Source organism: Carcharodon carcharias, chromosome 25 (genome assembly GCF_017639515.1).
Source record: "Carcharodon carcharias isolate sCarCar2 chromosome 25, sCarCar2.pri, whole genome shotgun sequence".
In the NCBI taxonomy this organism is placed as follows: Eukaryota; Metazoa; Chordata; class Chondrichthyes; order Lamniformes; family Lamnidae; genus Carcharodon; species Carcharodon carcharias.
In genome coordinates, this window is record NC_054491.1 from 3,666,338 (window position 1) to 3,687,571 (window position 21,234).

At 44.9% G+C, this 21,234-nt stretch overlaps 1 protein-coding gene across 1 annotated transcript in view; it reads right to left on the reverse strand.

Annotated features, from left to right (window-relative positions):
* Positions 1-622: 622 nt before the first annotated feature.
* The window catches only part of igsf9bb (immunoglobulin superfamily, member 9Bb), a 707,799-nt gene continuing 687,187 nt past the window's right edge, over positions 623-21,234 (reverse strand). The window contains exons 19-20 of the mRNA XM_041174093.1: positions 20,538-20,659; positions 623-849 (exon numbers count right to left, since the gene is read on the reverse strand). Of these exons, the coding sequence (XP_041030027.1) occupies positions 623-849; positions 20,538-20,659 (349 nt within the window). The remainder of the gene's footprint in view (positions 850-20,537; positions 20,660-21,234) is intronic.

Consider the following 21,234-nt stretch of genomic DNA (forward strand, 5'->3'; position numbering starts at 1 on the left):
TCTAAATCTTACTGTACGTGAAGTATTACTTCACCGTTCAGATATACTGTACAAAAGCAATAAATTCAGCACCTGACATGGTGCCGTCTTAAGTGGTACAATGAGGTGGAGCATATGCACCTATTAGAAACTGTGACATCGTAAAGCAGCAACATTTGTCAAAACACATATACAATTTCACAGTTTCATTTATATGTCATCATTGAGTGATCTGTCATATCGATGTTATGAAGTCATCTTGGAGGGGATATTATGTTACTGATGGGTAGATAAATGTTCCCCAATCAGATGTGTTATTATATTGTTGGCATAAAATTATTACAAACTACGTTTCTTCACACCATTTTTTTCAAGCACTTAAACTAAGTAGGTTGGCAAAACAAAACATTGCCACCCTTTAAGTGGGCCTTTCAAGGGGTATATACGAATATGGTGTTGATACTTTTAATTGTGGGGTAGGTAGCTAAGAAAATAGCACTGTAGCACTGCTGTCTGCACAACTGAGACCACAAGGCTAACTTCTACCACAGAGTCTGCACTCAACTTGTTTGAGCAGAGAAACACATTCTGTACACAGATTTACAAATCTTGTCAAGTATTTTGTTAAAACTAATATCTATTACTAGAGCTGTGTTGCCTGCCCGTGGTATTCTTCATGATCCACCTGATCCAGAATGGCCATTTCATCCTCAGGCTGGTGTCTGTACTTGTGAAACTCTTCTTTCATGGCAGAAAAATAAGCATAAGGGTCCTGAAGGGAGTGTCTCTTCTTCTTTTGGAGGTAGAGAATGCCTTGGGGTTGGAGAACCTGAGATTCACCGGGCTGCTGGACCTGTGAGATTGGAAAACCTAACCAAAAGAAGGAGAGTTTAATTAGATGCCAACTAAATGTCAATGACAGATGTGTGTGTGGTAGGCCTTCACCTCTTCAGATAGGAATTAAGTTTGGAATTTTTGCTAGGTACCATCAATTGCATCTGGTTGGCAGACAGCACAAACTGTAGAAGATAAGTCTGTAATAAAGTACTTTTTTCTGTAGAAGCAATGGTCTGAATTTTCCTGGTTCTCTGGAGATTGGATTGGAAAACATTTTTTTAAATTCATTCATGGGATGTGGGCTTCGCTGGCTGGGTCAGCATTTATTGCCCATCCCTAAATGCCCTTGAGAAAGTGGTGGTGAGCTGCCTTCTTGAATCGCTGCAGTCCATATGGTGTAGGTACACCCACAGTGATTTTAGGTAGGGAGTTCCAGGATTTTGACCCAGCGACAGTGAAGGAATAGCAATGTATTTCCAAGTCAGGATGGTGAGTGACTTGGAGGGGAACTTCCAGGTGGTGGTGTTCCCATCTATCTGCTGCCCTTGTTCCTTCTAGATGGTAGTGGTCATGGGTTTGGAAAGCACTGTTGAAGGAACCTTGGTGAATTCCTGCAGTGTGTCTTGTAGATGGTATACCCTGCTGCTACTGACCGTCGGTGGTGGAGGGAGTGAATGTTTGTGGATGTGGTGCCAATCAAGTGGGCTGCATTGTCCTGGATGGTGTCAAGCTTCTTGAGTTTGTGGGAACTGCACTCATCCTGGCAAGTGGGGAGTATTCCATCACACTCCTGACTTGTGCCTTGTGGACAGGCTTTGGGAAGTCAAGAGGTGAGTTACTCGTCGCACGATTCCTAGTCTCTGATCTGCTGTTGTAGCCACAGTATTTATATGGCTAGTCCAGTTCTGTTTCTGGTCAATGGTAACCCCAGGATGTTGATAGTGGGGGAATTCAGTCATGGTAATGCCACTGAACATCAAGGGGCGATGGTTAGATTCTCTCTTGTTGGAGATGGTCATTGCCTGACACTTGTGTGGCATGAATGTTAATTGCCACTTTTCGTGCCCATGCCTGGATGTTGTCCTGGTCTTGCTGCATTTGGACATTGACTGCTTCAGTATCTGAGGAGTCACGAATGGTGCTGAACATTGTGCAATCATCAGCGAACATTCCCATTTCTGACCTTATGATGGAAGGAAGGTCATTGATGGAGTAGCTGAAGATGGTTGGACCGAGGACATTACCCTGAGGAACTCCTGCAGTGATGTCCTGGAGCTGGGATGACTGACCTCCAACAACCACAACCATCTTCCTTTGTGCTAGGTATGACTCCAACTAGTGGAGAGTTTTCCCCGATTCCCCTTGACTCCAGTTTTGCCAGGGCTCCTTAATGCCACACTTGGTCAAATGCTGCCTTGATGTCAAGGGCAGTCACTCTCACCTCACCTCAGGAGTTCAGCTCTTTTGTCCATGTTTGAACCAAGGCTGTAATGAGGTCAGGAGCTGAGTGGCCTTGGTGCTACCCAACCTGGGAGTCAGTGAGCAGGTTATTGCTAAGCAAGTGCTGCTTGCTAGCAATGTTGATGACCCCTTCCATTACTTTACTGATGATGGAGAGTAGACTGATGGGGCGGTAATTGGCTGGGTTGGATTTGTTCTGCTTTTTGTGTACAGGACATACCTGGGCAATTTTCCACATAGCCGGGTAGATACCAGTGTTGTAGGTGTACTGGAACAACTTGGCTAGGGGTGCGGCAAGTTCTGGAGCACAAGGCTTCAGTACTATTGCGGAATATTGTCAGGGTCCATAGCCTTTGCAGTATCCAGTGCCTTCAGCCGTTTCTTGATATCACGTGGAGTGAATCGAATTGGCTGAAGACTGGCATCTGTGATGCTGGGGGCCTCTGGAAGAGGCCGAGATGGATCATCCACTCGGCACTTTTGGCTGAAGATTGTAGCAAAAGCTTCAGCCTTATCTTTTGCACTGATATACTGGGCTCCTCCATCATTGAGGATGGGGATATTTGTAGAGCCTCCTCCTCCAGTGAGTTGTTTAATTGTCCACCACCATTCATGACTGGATGTAGCAGGACTGCAGAGGCTTAGATCTGATCTGTTGGTTGTGGGGTCGCTTAGCTCTGTGTATCACTTGCTGATTATGCTGTTTGGCATGCAAGTAGTCCTGTGTTATAGCTTTACCATTTTTAGATATGTCTGGTGCTTCTCCTAGCCTGCCCTCCTGCACTCTTCATTGAACCAGAGTTGATCTCCTGGCTTGATGGTCATGGTAGAGTGGGGGATATTCTGGGCCATGAGGTTACAGATTGTGTTCGAGTGCAATTTTGCTGCAGCTGATGGCCCACTGCACCTCATGGATGCCCAGTCTTGAGTTGCTAGATCAAAATCTATCCCATTTAGCACGGTGGTAGTGCCACACAACATGATAGAGGGTATCCTCAATGTGAAGGCAGGACTTCGTCTCCACAATGACCATGCAGTGGTCACTCCTACCAACACTGTCATGGATAGACACATTTGCGGCAGACAGATTGGTGAGGATGAGGTCAAGTATGTTTTTCCTTCTTGTTGGTTCCCTCACCACCTGCTGCAGACCCAGTCTAGCAGCTATGTCATTTAGGACTCTGCCAGCTCGGTCAGTAGTGGTGCTAATGAGCCGCTCTTGGTGATGGACATTGAAGTCCCCACCCAGAGTACATTCTACACCCTTGCCACCCTCAGGGCTTCCTCCAAGTGGTGTTCAACATGGAGGGGCATTGATTCATCAGCTGAGGGAGGGCAGTACATGGTAATCAGCAGGAGGTTTCCTTGCCCATGTTTAAGCTGCTGTCATTAAGACTTCATGGGGTCCAGAGTCGACGTTGAGGGCTCCCAGGTCAACTCCCTACTGATGTAAACCACTGTGCCACCAGCTCTCCTGGGCCTGTCCTGCCAGTGGGACAGGACATACCCAGGGATGGTGATGGTTGTGTCTGGGACATTATCTGTAAGATATGATTCTGTGAGGATGACTATGTCAGGCTGTTGCTTGACTAGTCTATGAGACAGCTCTCCCGATTTTGGCACTAGCCCCCAGATGTGAGCAAGGAGGACTTTGCAGGTCAACATGGCTGAGTTTGCCGTTGTTGTTTCTGGTGCCTGGGTCGATGCCAGGTGGTCAATCTGGTTTCATTCCTTTTTTGTAACTTTGTAGTGGTTTGTTACAACTGAGAGGCTTGCTAGTCCATCTCAGAGGGCATTTTAAGAGTCAACCACATTGTTGTGGGCCTGGTGTCACGTGTAGGCTAGACCAGGTAAGGATGACAGATTTCCTTCCCTAAAGGGCATTAGTGAGCCAGATGGGTTTTTACGACAATTGACAATGGTTTCATGGTCATCATTAGACTTTTAATTCCAGATTTGTATTGAATTCAAATTCCACCATCTGCTGTGGTAGGATTTGAATCCAGCTCCCCAGAGCATTACCCTGGGTCTCTGCATTACTCATCCAGTGCCATAGCCATTACACCATTGCCCCCCCCACCCCCAAAATAGGGGAAGCTCAGTTGGGATGGCTCCCTGATGCATTCCTACCTCCAGTGCCTTTCTTGGGGTGGACTGGGAACTGGAATCGTTGTCCATTCCATGGATACAGGACCCAATTGGTGCAATTAAGGCTCTACTTAGGGTCTATTTTGCACCGGCGCTGGTATGTCATTGGAGGGGCCCCCTCAACCATGTGCTGAGGCGTCCAGATAATTTGAGGTGGCCTCCTGCTGGCAGGCCAGGGGACCTTTGGAATAGAAGACTCCATTCCCCAATGACAGGAAGGGGAGTGGGGATGAAGGGCAAGCAGCTTTGTCCGTGAATAGCCCAGCAGCATTTACTTCCAACCTGATGGCCCTATCGACTTCGGGTTCTTTCAATTTATAACTTCAATACAGGCAGCAGAGGGCACCTCATGTGAGGTGCTTTCGCTCCCACCCGTTCGCCTCAGCAGCGCCATCTCTTGTGGTGGATCTGCTGACCTGACATCACTGTGGGTATTCTGACATCACTGTGGGTATTCTGACATCACTGTGGGTATTCTGACATCACTGTGGGTATTCTGGTTGGACCTGCAGCCTTGGGAACATGCCTGCTATCCTCAGTGGGACAGTAAGGAGGGAAGAGTCCAATAAGGAGGCCGCCATCTGGAAGGTTGTGTCAGTGGGCTGGCCCTCGTATAGACCCAATGTTGAACAGCCCAATAAGCTAATTTTCCCATTTCCAGCACATGTTGATTTATTAAAAATCTACAGGAATGATAACAGTCAAACTTCAAAATGACCCTTTTGCTAATTTTTTCCCTTCTATTGTGAAGGTGCTGACTCCTGTTGGGTTAGGATTCCATGTACATCAGCTGCCTTCCAGCATCTTTCCCAAGTGGAGATTCTTCATGTATGAGCCTATACAAAGTCTTGGGTGATTATTCAACTGTAGGGACATCACAATGGCAACTAACCCAATCCTCACCCAACATTTACACAAACACAATGATTATTAATAATTGAGAATCCTGACTAAATATTTTCTTCCTAGCTCTGGGGTGACAAAGACAATTGTTGAGTCTTGACTGCTGCCCTAGTAGAGACCAGCAATTAGATTGTGAATCCCAGTTTCATTGGCTCTGTATGCTTCAGTTGTACACTGCTTCCAGCAACTGAGTACTGGGGGTTCAAGAGGTATTAACTTTCCACCACAGTGAAGGCTGAAACACTACTGTAAGACTATATCAGAAATACAAATACCAATTGGTGGATTAACAATTGTACCAAAAAGAACAAAAGCCTAGAGTACATCCTCAATAATTACTCCATGCCATTAGGGGTTACTGAAAAGGTAAGAATGTTCCTGAGATTATATTTCACTTGAAAGAAAATGTTAAAGATATCTTAAGGTTGTATCCTTCATTGTTTAGTTGTTTTCTATGTATATCTTTGTCATGCATCTTATCCTGACTTAGAAGCCAGGTCTGTTCTTAACCTTGTGCAGTGGTTCTGTATTTGTTCTGTATTTAACCTTGTGCAGTGGTTCTGTATTTGTTCTGTATTTAACCTTGTGCAGTGGTTCTGTATTTGTTCTGTATTTAACCTTGTGCAGTGGTTCTGTATTTGTTCTGTATTTAACCTTGTGCAGTGGTTCTGTATTTGTTCTGTATTTAACCTTGTGCAGTGGTTCTATATTTGTTCTGTATTTAACCTTGTGCAGTGGTTCTATATTTGTTCTGTATTTAACCTTGTGCAGTGGTTCTATATTTGTTCTGTATTTAACCTTGTGCAGTGGTTCTGTATTTGTTCTGTATTTAACCTTGTGCAGTGGTTCTGTATTTGTTCTGTATTTGTCTGCTAGGAAGTGAGGCATAACAATCATTCAGTGTTAACTAGTGTTAACTAGTGTGTCAACTATCCTCCTCCCTCTTCAAGGAAACACTTAGCCTCTGTTCAACAGTTCTATATGGTAGCTTGGTTGATAAAGAGAACTCACCAGCATGTTATGTCACCAGGTTGCACAAATCTTTATATTATCTTAAAAATCCATTGGGTAGCAAGACCGATGATGGGGAATGGTTACCTTAGGATGACTAAAACAAAGTCGAGTTTTGAGCACAGCTGCCTGATTTTATTTGAAATGATCTCCAAGCACCTACTCTTTATCAAATTTTGAGGATCAAATACAGCAACAAACAGTGGATACACCCACCCAACCTGTGTTGAACCAGACTACCCTCTTCCATAACCATATATGCTATTGGCTTTCTACCAAGTCCTGATGGTGAAGACTAAAACATGATTGGAGGACTGTATCAGATAATGCAGACAACAATCGAGGGATTTACCAGTGGTGAAAAATTGGATCAATGAGAAAAATATTAGAATACATCCTCAGTAAATATTCAATGCCTTTAGAACCTAACATGCACTCTTACTGAATATATCAAACTGCAAAGACCCCAAGTGCATACCCCAAAAGTCTGTATATAATGTTATAAAGTCTGTTAGAAAAAGTCAGCTAGAAAAATATATTATATCAGCGAGCTGTCCAAGATACTAGTTGGAATTACTAAGTGTTGGATAATGTCACTCATGGTTGGAATTGCAAAATACAATAGGAAAAAGTGATGCCACCATACATGGTGTAAAAACAAAGAAAAGCCCATTCGTTTTGTCAAGCTTACCTCAATGTTCAAGTCAAATGGGTGAACTTTAATCTCATGAAAATTAGAGAAGAGTGCAAGTAAATTTGCAAGTGGAAGCAAATCTCTTTAGCTTCAACATACTTGAGCCATTGGAAGTTAATTGGATCGTGCTTATCTGCAGTTGTGAATTAAATACTTCTATTCTGATTCGAAGACTGAGTCTCAAGTTTGAAATTACCTGCTTTAGTATTTGTGGTGGCCTCGGAGTTGGAAAAGTGGAAATTTTGAGGAAGGAATGATAATGTCAGCAAGCATTCAAGGTTGAATGGGCTAGAGATTGTTGCGCAATACCTTATTTTCTAGACCTTGGTCGCATCGCCAAAGGTTTGCAGTACAACTTGGTGCTTACACGCGATGTGACCTTGGCCTGCAAAACACGAATTGTGCAATTAATCGCACAGCCTTTCCTCAGATAGAAATCATGCCACGACTATCTGACCATGGCTATTTATTTTAAGAGAGAATGTGCTCAAGAAATTAGTCCTTGAGTCACTCTTCCATCTTCTGTATTTTGATTTCTTTCACTAAGCCATGCATTGCTTTCAAGATTTCTTTGCTTGGTCAAAGAAGCCAATTGTACTGGAAAGACGCAATAATTAGTTGTAATCAATTAGCTACTTTCAATTTGGCATTGTTTAATCAGTTATGGTTATATAAATTGATAACCTTTTTGCTATAAGTATTATTGGCTACTTGTTCCAAGCAATGGTTTGATATTGAGATGTAGATACCACTGCGAGATGTGCAGAGTATATACATGAATATCAAGGCAAGGCACAATATTGCTAATTGTAAACTCTCAAATCAGCCCAGAGGAAGAAGCAAAAGTCTCTTTCTGATGATAGTTAAAGGTCTGAAATGAAATGAGTTTCCAGAATCTCAAGTAATTCCTCATGGAGACAGATCCACAGCATAATATTGCTTGCAGCTCAATATCAATTGGGCATTCTCATCCAGAAATGCTAGAGGGTGGTTACTGTAAACAATGAAACTCTCATGGGTAGTGGGTTTGAGTTTAACAGTTTGGGGCAGTACAGAAGAAACTCTACACTGCCTATAACTGATGTTGGAGTGAATGATGTTGACATGTCAGCAATAAGCACTCATGAGATGTTACTTTTCGGAGAGAGATTTACAGGCAAAAGCATAAGATAAATTCACTCAGTGATGTCAACCTTAATGCTGATGAGTACAAAGCCAAGCAAAGTTCTTGGAAGCAGCATATTTCTGCCTCTTTCTATATGTCTTTTTCTATTGTATTTACATGTATCCAGAGTTGACTATGTCAAGTCTATTTTGAAATAATTCCAGTTAATTTTGGCAGCTCGTTGATTTAAAAAAATGATTGTTTTCAAAAACTAACCTTTTTACCTTCCTACAACAATTTGTTTTGTACATCATTTCAATTGTTCTGTTTCTTGCCTTTTCAAAAAAGCGAGTACTGAGTTCTCTCTGTAACCTACTTCTGCATTTACAGAATCATTGCTGCCTGACTGTTTGAAAACAGGCTTAAGTTGATGGCTCACTTTGAGGCTCTGAGAACTGTACGATAAGAAAGTCCTTGGCTTAGCATGTTCTGATTTCAGGCGAGGAAGTTTGCAATAAAAGTCTAAACATCGTCAGCTTAGGATGGGAAAATGGCCCTTGTTTTTCTGAGGATCAATATCCAGTGACATTTTCTGGGAAATTTGTATGCATTGCTGTCAGATTAAATTCACCAGGGATGAGAAATTATAGATATGATGAGAAACTGGAGATATTGGAAATATTTCTACTGGGGCAGAACAGTCTAAGAATGGATTTAATAGAATCTTTTAAAATGATTAAGGATTTTGATAAAGTGACTAAGAAAGACTATATCCTCTAATTGGGAAGTCAGCAAAGACAGGTCATCAATTTAAAATTACCACTAAGGGAATAAAGATAATGATTAGGAACATTCTCTCTACAATAGGGTTGTTAGAGCATGGAATGTTTTGCCACACAGAATAGTAAAGGTAGAACCAATCACATCTTTTAAGGGAAGAGTAGACAAATATTTGGATTAGAGGAAATAAAGGGCCATGGGGAAAAAGCAGAGTTGTGAGATTAGCTTTGGATTTCTGTAGCAAAGAGCGAGCACAATGATGATGCTCCTTCTGTGTAGTTTCTAAAAGGTTATAGGTGAGGATAGACATGTCATGGCCCACACAGATAAATTACCTTCTGATGCTCACTGTCAAGCTTCATGCCTGAAAACAGTCACTTGAGTGAAGCATCAAAAGACTGTCACTACCAAATCCTAGTGTGAGTTGCTGCCTTTAGGAAAGTAATGTGTCAGAGAGGACAACTGAAGGAAAATTTAAAAAAGTACAGACTCAGGGATATATTTTCTCACATAAAATAGAGTTAAGCAATCAAAATGAAGCCAATAATTAGATGAAATGCTGGAAGCTCCTTAGTGGATGCAAGCAGTGACTAATTAAATGAAAAAAATACAATTTATTGGGCAATAATTTATAACCTTCTTACCACAGAACCCTACAGACCAAGTGCACAAGCTAGGAAGAGTCTGAATTGGGATTCACTTTCTGAATTATGATCTGAAGACTGAAATCCTCTTTGAGCATTGAGTTTATAAGCGGACATTCTCAAACTGCCAAGGTATGGAGAACCTATTAACTTTAAAATGTTAGACACCCTGATGGATTCAGGGAATCTTTGTCAGTAAGTTCCTGGGATTCTTCATGACTGCCCACTTTATTATTGGTGGAGAAACTTTGGGAACTCTGGCGAAAAGATGCCAAAGTTACGGCAGAAGATCAGGAAATCCCCTTAACCATTCCATCTGCCCTTTTCTAATCCACTGAGCATCCTGTTCAATCAATGCATGACAAAATGTGGTGCAAAGCATCCAATTTTTGACATGTTGAAAATGCTACTGGGTTTAGCCAATGTGATTGGATAGATTAGATAGGATTGAATTTTACATGAAAAAGACTACAAATATGTTATACAAAAATTGCTGATCAGGTAGATCTATTGAATTACTAAAAAGAAAGTTACATAACAATTGATGGGTGGAGAATATTTCACCTAGGTCTGGTTTTAGATGTAATTCAGACTGCAGTTAGATTGGAAATTTCAGTCTCAGTCCTGCCTTATGAAGTGCCTTGCATGACTGGCAGACCAGAGTTATGCTGCTAGCTGCGTTTCCACCCATGTCACCTTACAATCAGCTAGGAAGGAGTTCTGTACAAATGTGTGTGGATGTGGATCCAGGGCTCTGTTTCTTTAGCCGCTTATTTTTAACGAAAGGATAACTCGGGGGAGCATCTATTCTGTACAAAGTTTTCAAAGATCCTATGCAGTCCAACAGATTACTTGGACACTTATTTTGGCCTTTCACCTTGGTACAATTGCAATGAACTTGAACCGATGTGAGACGGTCTCCTGCCAGTGTTTTACACTGTTAGGTTTTACTAGTCTTGGGTGTCACACCAGGATCTGACACTGACGTTATATTGCTAATCATGTGTGCATCCAAGACTGCTTCAAAATGACCCAGCATTGACAGTACAACTGATGCTCAAGACCGAGAGATCAGCAGAACTGCACGATGCTGGATGTTGAAAGTAATCTGTAATTACAACGAGCACTTGGCTACAGATTTTTATCCACATATTTACAATGCATATTTATCTGTTTTCCTTCCATTTACAAGTATTTTTCTGACTCACAATAGGCCAACCTTGTCAGAAATATTCATAAAAGGCAAAGAGGACAGCAAGCGAACTATGGAGAAAAGCACAAATGAAATAAAAATAGAAAGTGCTGGCAATACTTAGCAGGTTAAGCAGCACCTGTGGAGAAAGAAACAAGTTAAATATGACTTCTGCAGTTCAGTCCTGAAGAAGAGTTATATGTAACTTGAAACATTAACTCTTTCTCTCTTCACAGATGTTGCCAGACCTGCTGAGTATTTACTGCATTTTCTGTTTTTGTTTCAGATTTTCGGCATCCGCAGTATTTTCCTTTTATTTTGCAGCTAAAATAGTCACTTGTGAAATGAGAATTCTCTTTACATATTTTATAAAATGTTTCCTGAAATGTATGGGCTCCTGTTCATGCCTGATGTCGCCAGCAAGATTTGCAGCTAGTTTTTTTAAAGTCGGTACACATTACCATTCCACTGAGATGCTGTTCAGAAAGCAGGATCTGCTCCGATGAGTCCGGAAATCCAGTGCCTCAATCACGGATCTCAGCCAGCCCAGGTCAATTAAAGGGAGGGGGCTGACGTTAGATGGAAGGGGTGGGAGGGGGCACTGGTGGGGGAAGAGGGCAAGTCAACCAGGGAAAGGCTGCAGAGGGGAGGGCATCACAGAGATTGGTTTTGGTGGGACCGCCAGGAACATTATTGCTCCTCGTAAACCCACAGAAATCAATGACAAACCTTTTTTTATGAACTTTTCCTCAGTACCCTGACTGGTCCTTTTAAAGTCCACTGGTTACATTGCTCAGTGCCAAGGATCATTGGTTGTAGTATGTGTGGTGGTTCTATTGACATCAACAAACCCCAGATTGCGTGGGCTACCGAGGGCCCATCTGTATCTGGTGAGTGCATGGCCTGGCCATATCAAGGACAGTAGCAAAATGTCAGAAGCTAGGACATTGGCAAGAACACATTTTCAGCACACAACCTTACCATTCCTGTCCAGCAGAGCTAGTGAAAAATCCAGGCCCTAGTGAGAGATATATCCAAGCTTTTCAATAGGTACCCTATTTTATGTAAGCTGTGTAGGAGATTTTAATTTACAAAATTGGAACTAAGTGTAAGACTTTTTCAATAAATTTTGTCCACTACCTATCCTAATGCAGTGAATCAAACCTATACAATCTTTTTTACTTAAAAGGGACCATTTTTGAGATAAAAGTAAAATACTGCAGATGCTGAAAATCTGAACTAAAAACGGAAAATGGTGGGAAAACGCAGCAGGTCTGGCAGCATCGGTGCAGAGAGAAACAAAATTAGCATTTCAAGTCCTTATGACTCGGACTCGAAACGTAAACTCTTGATAAACATCTGCATGGTTACTGGCTGGCCAAGCTCTGTAGTTTAGTGATATCTTCCTGTGCATCCTCCTGCACCTTGTCGAGGTCCTGTATTCATCTGATGGGAGGAGGTGGTCAAGCAGGTGTTACCAACGCTGTACGGGCACAGGTGGTCGATGCCGTGAGTGCCCAGTGGGTGCACAAGATGTCGGTAACACCGTGCTGGAAGACGATGAACGACCTTATTCACTCCGCCAGGGGAAGTCTCATTAGATGGTCGCATAAACCACAAAGATTCTAATATATCAGGGTTCAAGGCCCAGTGGCAATGGCATGTCCTGCCTCACAGACCCACTTCAGCGTATCCACGTTGTGGTAGAGTGCCCACTGTGCCTCTCTCGCCCTTTAGCAGACATGGAACACTGCATGGAAGGCATTGGGGAGTGCGTGGGAGGAAGGGGCAGGAGCCGGCTTAGGTGCAGAGGGAAGCAGCAACCTCCCTAAATCACATGTCTGTCTGAGCCTTCCCCTTGCATATGAATTTGCTCAGCACTCTGGAGGGAGCTGGTCCACAACTCTTCTGCCCAATTCACACCAGTGACGATGCGTCACAAAAGTGGGCTATCTTATGAGGGAGGTATGATAAATAAGCCAATTTTCATTGCTCCAATTCATGCAACATGCAATTCCTGTCAAACATGTTCTCTTCTTTGAATATGAGAAGCTCCATCACAATTGCGGAGAACGTGAGAAGGGAGTGGGGGGGGGCGGGGGGGTGTTTGTGGGTGGGGAGCGGACCATTTTTCAGCTTTCTGACAGAATTCAAGGCGATGGCATCTGAGCTCGCAGGAGTGGAGCAGGACAGAGTGGAGCAGGACAGGACTGGAGCAGGTCAGAGTGGAGCAGGACAGGACAGGAGTGGAGCAGGACAGAGCCATTGTCGATGGGGAGCTCAGCTCTGGGCATCCACCTGGTAAGGATTCATTCATTCAATGAAATGCAAGGGCGAATGCCCGAGGGCCCTGGCCTGACTCCTTGAGGGGAAGGAGTACCTAGAGGGATGTCGAGATGCCCCATTCTCCTCTTGTGTAACCACTACATGAACTCACCCATGGCAACAGCAATGAAGTGCAGGTCTGCATGCATCTCTGGCAGAAGCTGGGCATTCTGCTGGGCGACGATCTCCATGGCGCCTGCCATGTTCTCCTTGGAGACCTCCATGCATGTACATTCACCTCCATGTTGGAGGCAGCTGATGCTATCACTTGCTCTCTCCTCTCTCACTTACAGGTGCCTCCAGGAAGAGACCAAGGCACGAGGAGGAGGAGGAGGAGGAGGAGGAGGAGGAGGAGGTGGACTCCTTATCAGGGTTCAGCCCCAGCTCCAGCCCAGCGATGTGCCAGGAATGAGTGGAAGAGGAGAGCTCCACACTTGTAGAGGCATCACAGCAGTCATTTTCACCCTCCACCAGCTCAGGAACGCTCGCCTCAGTGGGTATTAGTGCTAGTTTAGGAAGGGTCTCACAATCTGGTGGTCACCGCATGGACACGTGTCTGCAGCAGGAGGAGGCAGCTTCAGCTGAGCTGCCTGGCCCTCAGAGGATTGCTGGGGAAGAGGCATCTGTGAGGTCTGAGTCAGATGATGAGCCTCTGGAATCGGCCTTCCAATTCATGGTGGAGAGTCAGCAAGAGGTGGGGGAACATCATGCAGAGCTGTTGGAAGCCCTCAACAGAGTGGCATGCAAGTCAGAGGAGTGTGTCCGCCTGCTCTCTGATGAAGTGGTGCCTACATGTGTGCACATAGAGGTCTCCAAGGAGAGGATGGCAGACGCCCTCATCCAACAGAATACCCAGCTTCTGCCAGAGATGCATGCAGAGCTGCACTCCATTGCTGTTGCCATGGGTGAGTTTATGTCGTGGCTACACGAGAGGGAATGGGGCACCTTGACATCCTTCCAGGTGCTCCTTCTTCTTAAGGAGTCATGGCGGGGCCCTCGGGCACCCGAAGGGAGGGGGAGCAGCAGCTGGACAGCCCTGGGTCATCCACTCAGGGCTCACAGAGGTTGTCCGCACCCTCCGAATCCCCTTTGCCTGTGACCCCTTCAGCCTCGTCCTCTGTTACCGCAGAGGGAGCAGCTGGCCCACAGGAGGACAGCCAAAATGACCTCCAGGCCTCGGCCCTCCAGAGGTCGGCCACCAAGTCATCAAAGGCAACAGGGAAGACAACTCAGATATAAAAACAAAAAAACTGCGGATGCTGGAAATCCAAAACAAAAACAGAATTACCTGGAAAAACTCAGCAGGTCTGGCAGCATCGGCGGAGAAGAAAAGAGTTGACGTTTCGAGTCCTCATGACCCTTCGACAGAACTTGAGTTCGAGTCCAGGAAAGAGCTGAAATATAAGCTGGTTTAAGGTGTGTGTGTGGGGGGCGGAGAGATAGAGAGACAGAGAGGTGGAGGGGGTTGGTGTGGTTGTAGCGACAAACAAGCAGTGATAGAAGCAGATCATCAATGATCTGCTTCTATCACTGCTTGTTTGTCGCTACAACCACACCAACCCCCTCCACCTCTCTGTCTCTCTATCTCTCCGCCCCCCACACACACACCTTAAACCAGCTTATATTTCAGCTCTTTCCTGGACTCGAACTCAAGTTCTGTCGAAGGGTCATGAGGACTCGAAACGTCAACTCTTTTCTTCTCCGCCGATGCTGCCAGACCTGCTGAGTTTTTCCAGGTAATTCAGGGAAGACAACTCCACAGCTGCCTCTACCCCTGCTGCAGATGTCAGGCCAGCAGCTGGAAGAAGTGGTAAGTAACGTAAAATCAAAAAAATTTGATCTCAAGTGGTTTCACGGACTCTCACTAAATAATGTCTACTGTTGTCTTTCAGTGACATTACATAGGCTTTGCGAGACCTCCCTTCCCCCATCCCTCCCCCAGAACACAAGCATTTCAGCTGCATGCAATCGGACCATGAGTGACTATGGAGGGAGAAGTGTACAGGGCAGGGGCTTCTGCAGCCTCATGCAAACACTCTCCTGCACACACAGAGCCTTCATTCAACACACTCATCTCAGTGTCCTGAGCATTTTCAAATCTACCTGTTGGGGTTCTCTTTCAGTTGTCCAGCTGAGCTGACTTGTATCTCCGCCCACCCGCTAACTGCACTGCCATGCAGCATCTGGGTCCATCCAGGCTCCGCCCACTTTCGATATCACAAAAATGGCAGTAGTCAGATTTCTGATGACCTCCCCATTTCCTCTCCCTCAATCAGCCATGTACTTTCCCCCAGAACAACAGACCCACCCCCCCCACCCCCTCACCCCCACCCGGCATAACATTTGACCACTCCACTGCCACCTTCCAGCCCCAACTCCTCTCATTCCAGGATGTCCAGGTGAGCATGCACGTTCCCCACCTTCCAGAGAACCCCACCCCCACCCACAATGAACTCTCCGACCTCCCCCTTCCCACTCCCAGGGTTCGTGTTTGCCTCCGTGTCACCACCAACCACCCTCGCTGTCCCTCCTACTGCTACAGACACATCCTCACCCTAGCAGCTTCCTCTGCCCCCTGTCACTCTAACCATCCCCTCCCACCATGCCCACCCTGGATTTGCTCCCCAGGAAGCAGTCATTGACTTCACAAACCCCTCCCTTGAACATTCACCTGGATATTCCACACCCCACCCCCCGACATTTTCCTCCCCCACTTACTCCTTCCTTCATCCTCACCCCTTCCTCCCGCCGCCCCAATAATTCCGCCTCCCCCTGGACACCTTCCCCCTTCTGAACTCCATCTTCCCCCTGTACTCACTCTTTCCCCTGACACCTACAAACCCCTTCCTCTGAACTCCTTCCTCCCCCATACTCCCTCCTTCCCTTGGACACCTTCTCCCCCTCCAAACTCCCTCCCTTACCTCCCTTCTCCCCTTATACCTACCTCCCTACTTGCACCATTCACTCCCATTACAGAGACATGGTTGCAGGAGGACATGGATTGGGAACTGAATATTGAAGGGAACAGCGCATTTAGGAAGTACAAGAATCTAGGAAGAGGTGGTGGGATGGCTTTGTTAGTTAATTATGGTATTAGCACAATAGAGAGGGGTGACCTAAGTTCAGAAAACCAGGACTGGAGATGGTTTGGGTTGAGATGGGAAATGGTAAAGGCAAGAAGTCACTTGTGGGAGTCATGTACAGGGATGTACAGGCCCCCTAATAGTAACCACATGATTGGGTAGAGAATAAAGGAAGAAATGTTAGCTTGTTAGAAAGGCACAGTGATAATCATGGGAGATTTTAATCTACATATAGACTGGAAAAGTCAGATGGGCAAAGGTAGCCTAGATCAAGAGTTCATAGAATGTTTTCAGGATAGTTCCTTAGAACAGCCAGAGAGCAAGCTATACTAGACCTGGTATTGTGCAATGAGACAGGATTAATTAATGATCTCATAGTGAAGGTGCCCTTAGGTAGCAGCGACCATAATATCAGTGAATTTTACATTCAGTTTGAGGGTGAGAGGAGTGGGTCCGAGACCATGTTTAAACTTAAATAAGGACAATTATAAGGGCATGAAAGCTGAGCTGGCTAAAGCGAATTGGCAAATTAGGTTACGGGTTAGGTCAATGGAGATGCAGTGGCAAACATTTAAAGGGATATTTCAGAATACACAGAATAGAACATAAAAAGTCCAAGGGACGGACACACCATCTGTGGTTAACCAGAAAGGTTAAAGGTAGTATCAAATTTAAAGAAAAAACATATAATTGCGCAAAGATCGGTAGGAGGTCAGAAGATTGGATAGATAATGAGGAACAGCAAAGGATGACTAAAAGGTTAATAAGGAAGGAGAAATTTGAATAAGAGGGAAAGCTAGCCAGAAATATAAAAGCAGATAGTAAGAGTTGCTATAAATATTTAAAAAAGAACCAAGTTAACAAAGTGAGCATTGGTCCTATAGGAAGTGAGTCTGGAGGATTGATATTGGAAAACAAGGGGATGGCAGGTGAATTGAACTGGTAATTTGGATCAAAAAGGGAGGGAGGAACTCAGGAAAATTACAATCACCAGAGAAGTGGTACTGAGTAAATTGTTGACAAATACTTGAGTCCTGATGGACTTCACCCTAGGATCTTAAAAGAAGTAGCTAGTGAGATAGTTGATGCATTGGTTTCAATTTTCCATAACTCCCAAAATTCAAGAAGGTCTCATTAGATTGGAAGATAGCAAATGTAACTCCACTATTCAAAAAGGAGGGAGACAGAAAGTGGGAAACTACAGGACAGTTATCTTAACATCTGTCATAGGGAAAATGTTAGAAGCTATTATTAAAGAAATTATAGCAGGGCACTTGGATAAGTTCAAGGGAATCAGGCAGAGTCAACATGGTTTTGTGAAAGGGAAATCATATCATGTTTAACCAACTTATTGGAGTCCTTTGAGAAAGTAACATGTGCTGTGGATAATGGGGAACTGATGGATGTACTGCACTTAGATTTCCAGAAGGCTTTTGATAAAGTGCCACATCAGAGGTTATTGCACAAAATAAAAACTCATGGTGGCATGGATATAAGATTGGCTGGCTAACAGGAAGCAGAGAGTAGGCATAAATATGTCTTTTTCAGGTTGGTAAGGTGTAACGAGTGGTGTGCCATAGGATCAGTGCTGGGACCTCAACTGTTACAATTTATATAAATGACTTGGATGAAGGGATGGTTGCCAAATTTGCTGATGATACAAAGATAGGTAGGAAAGTAAGTTGTGAAGAGGGCATAAGGAGGCTACAAAAAGATATAGACGGGGTAAGTGAGTGGGAAAAGATCTTACAAATGGGGCAGAATTTCCTGCCTGTCAGGTGGGCGAGCCTGACCCAATCCCCGGTGGGCGGGGAGCCGATCACCGCCGGAGAAGTGGGCCCTGCCGCCGTTTTACGTGGGTGGACCAATTAACGTCCGCCCAGCGTGATGTATGGTGGGAAGCGCTATGCGCTCCCTTTGCGGGCGGGGAGGGGTTCCCCAAAAGCGAGAGTGCGCTCTTACGCACATGTGCCCAAAAGAGCGCACATCTCCCTGAGGCTAAGCGCTGCCTCAGGGAGATTGTTAACACTTTGAAAAATAGAAAAAAAAAATCCCTAACATGTCCCCCTTATGTGACAATGTCACATGATATGGGACATGTTCATAATTTACATAATAACTTTATTAAACTTTTTAAAACCCTACATGAAACCTCATCCCGCCAGTAGATTGAATTTCATGCTTTTTCTATTGCCCGCTGTGGCTCCTGGCCTGCCCGCTAACCTTTACTTGTATAATTGATTCTGTCAATGGCCTCAATTGGCTATTGACGGGTTGGCGGGTCCGCAGCTGATTTTGCTGCGCCCCCACTTTCCTGAAAATTTAAATGGGGCGGGATGATGTCGGGGGTTCCGCCCCCTGCTTGTTGACTGCAAAATTTTGCCCATGGAGTATAATGTGAGAAAATGTGAAATTGTCCATTTTGGCAGGAACAGTAAAAGAAAAGCATATTATCTAAATGGTGAAAGGTTGCAGAGCTCTGAGATGCAGAGGGATCTGGGTGTCCTAGTGCATGAACTGCAAAAGGCTAGTATGCAGGTACAGCAGGTAATTAGGAAAGCTAATATAATGTTATCATTTATTGCAAGAGGAATTGAATACAAAAGTAGGGAGATTATGCTTTAGTTACAAGGAGCACTAGTGAGAGACCACATCTGGAGTATTGTGTGCAGTATTGGTCACCTTATTTAAGGAAGGGTGTAAATGCCTTGGAAGCAGTTCAGAGAAGGTTTACCAGACTAATGTCTGGAATGGGTGGGTTGTCTTATGAGGAAAGGTTGGACTGGCCAGGCTTGTATCTGCGATTTGATTGAATTATATAAGATCCTGAGGGTTCTTGACAGGTGGATGTGGAGTGGATGTTTCCACTTGTGGGCGAATCTAGAACTAGGGGTTGCTTTTTAAAAATAAGGGTTCGCCCATTTAAAATGGAGAAGAGGTTGTGAGTCTTTGGAACTCTCTTCCTGAAAAGGCGGTGGAAGCAGAGTCTTTGAATATTTTCAACGCAGAGGTGGGTTGATTCTGGTAAGCAAGGGTGTGATAGGTTATTGGGGGTGGGCAGGATGCAGATTTGAGGTTACTATCAGATCAGCCATGATATTATTGAATGGTGGAACAGGCTCGAGGGGCTGAATGACCTACTCCTGCTCCTGGTTTGTGTGTTCGTATGTTCATACACCTTCTCCCTTCCAAACTCCCTCACCCCCTCCCATCTTGACACCACGATAATTCACCCTCTCCTCCGATCTTCACCCCCCTGACATCTTTGCCCACCTCGATGCTTGGCGCCCCCCCCCATCTTTACCCACCTTCTCTTCCCTCCCATCTTAGCCCCGCGCCCCCCCCAAGACCTTCCTCTCCCCCCACCCCCACCACTTCGCCACATCATTACCAGCTCACGGTGAAGTCCATAATGTTCCGAAGCAGGGCTGAGGCATCAACCGAGACCATGCAAGATGGTGTGAGCCCATGGCGAAGTCTGTGAAATTCCGAAGCAGGCCCGAAGCCTCAGAAAAGCCTGGCCTGCTGTGTGGAGACCTTCCACCTTCTGAGAACTGCTTTGCAGTGGAGCCATGAGCACGAGGATCCACCCACCATGCGATTCCATGTGTTCCTCCGGGGTCCAAGAGCTGTAGGCCTCCAGCATCTTTTTCTCCTTGAATGTCCACGATCTGAGTAAGGCCCTAAAGGATTTCTGTAGGTCACCCTCGTCCAGACGTGTTCTGGTCCAGCGTGCTTTCCCGCTGGTGTAACAGAGAATCAGGTGTGGGGGCACGATTCTGGTCAGGCCTTCATTTGCATCCCATTAGCAGGATGTAAATTGGCTTCACGCTGGCCTCCAGCGGGATTCCCGATCCGCCTTCGCGGGCCACACCGGAAAATCCTGCTAAAAATTGATGTGAAACCAATTTTTGGGCCTCCTGGCGAATCCTCCTCCCCCGGCCGCCATTAATCCCGCTCATGGGGGCATGGGAGAATTCCGGCCAAAATTTCAGTTAAAAAACCCCAAAATCTGAATTATAAATATTTTGTGTTTATGTTATCCTTATCATTATACTTAGAATGTGACAGTCATTTCAACAATAGGAACTAAAGTCTAGGGATGATGGTTTGAGATATGTACATCCCTAATACATTTGCAAGACAATTTTCTGCCTTTTTCAACTACGGCCCTAACCTATTTACAATAATTAGGTTAATCAATAGTTATAATAGTAGTAGATAGAGGAATGTTACATGAATGTGTTTGTTACCTGTGTTGTCCTACAGGTACAACACAGACTCTGATCTAGCTAAGGAAGAACTGGCTGGCGAGGTCTGTATGCTCATTCATGCTCTGACCTTCTTCAGTGTTACTGTTTCTCATATCACTCACTGTTTTTTTGCCGCGTCTTTGAAGTGGGCTGGGTTGCCTTCTTGGACTTTCGCACACGTGGATATCTCAGTACTTCGAAACTCTCAGGTACAGCAGCCGCACCATGTGTATCTGGAGGCCTCCTGTGGGATCAAGAGAAACAGGAAAGACAATGGGGAAGAATTCAACTTCAACACCTAGACAGTTTGACTTGCAATTGTAGCTTGCAGCTTTTCTCTGTAATATATTAACTACATTATCGGAATCAAAACTCAGCCACGTGATTGGACAGACTGGGTCTAAGATATTCAACCAAGTGGAACTAATTTTAAAATTTATCCCCCGTCCAAGTCACATTATCTGAACTCAAATAGGTTTTTAAAGTATGTCCCACTTTCCTCCCTCTTCAGCCAGGTTGACTACCCTACCAAAAAGGAACATGTTGGATGAAGCACTTCCAAGATTAGGGCTGTAACTCTCTTTGGCCCTCATTTGGTTATGTGTGTGTGTTGGATGGGGAGGTGGTGGGGGGAGGGGACAGGGCTGGGGAGGGGTGGGGTGGGGGATGAAGTGATTGGGGTGATCATTATTCCATCCTCGTGGAAAAGTATCTGTTTTCTGATGGGTATTTCAATACCACAAAAAGTTGAGATCCAAGAGTCACTGTGAAGGGAACTGTAAAGGCAAACATGATAAGTGGAGTCGAACTCACTGCCAC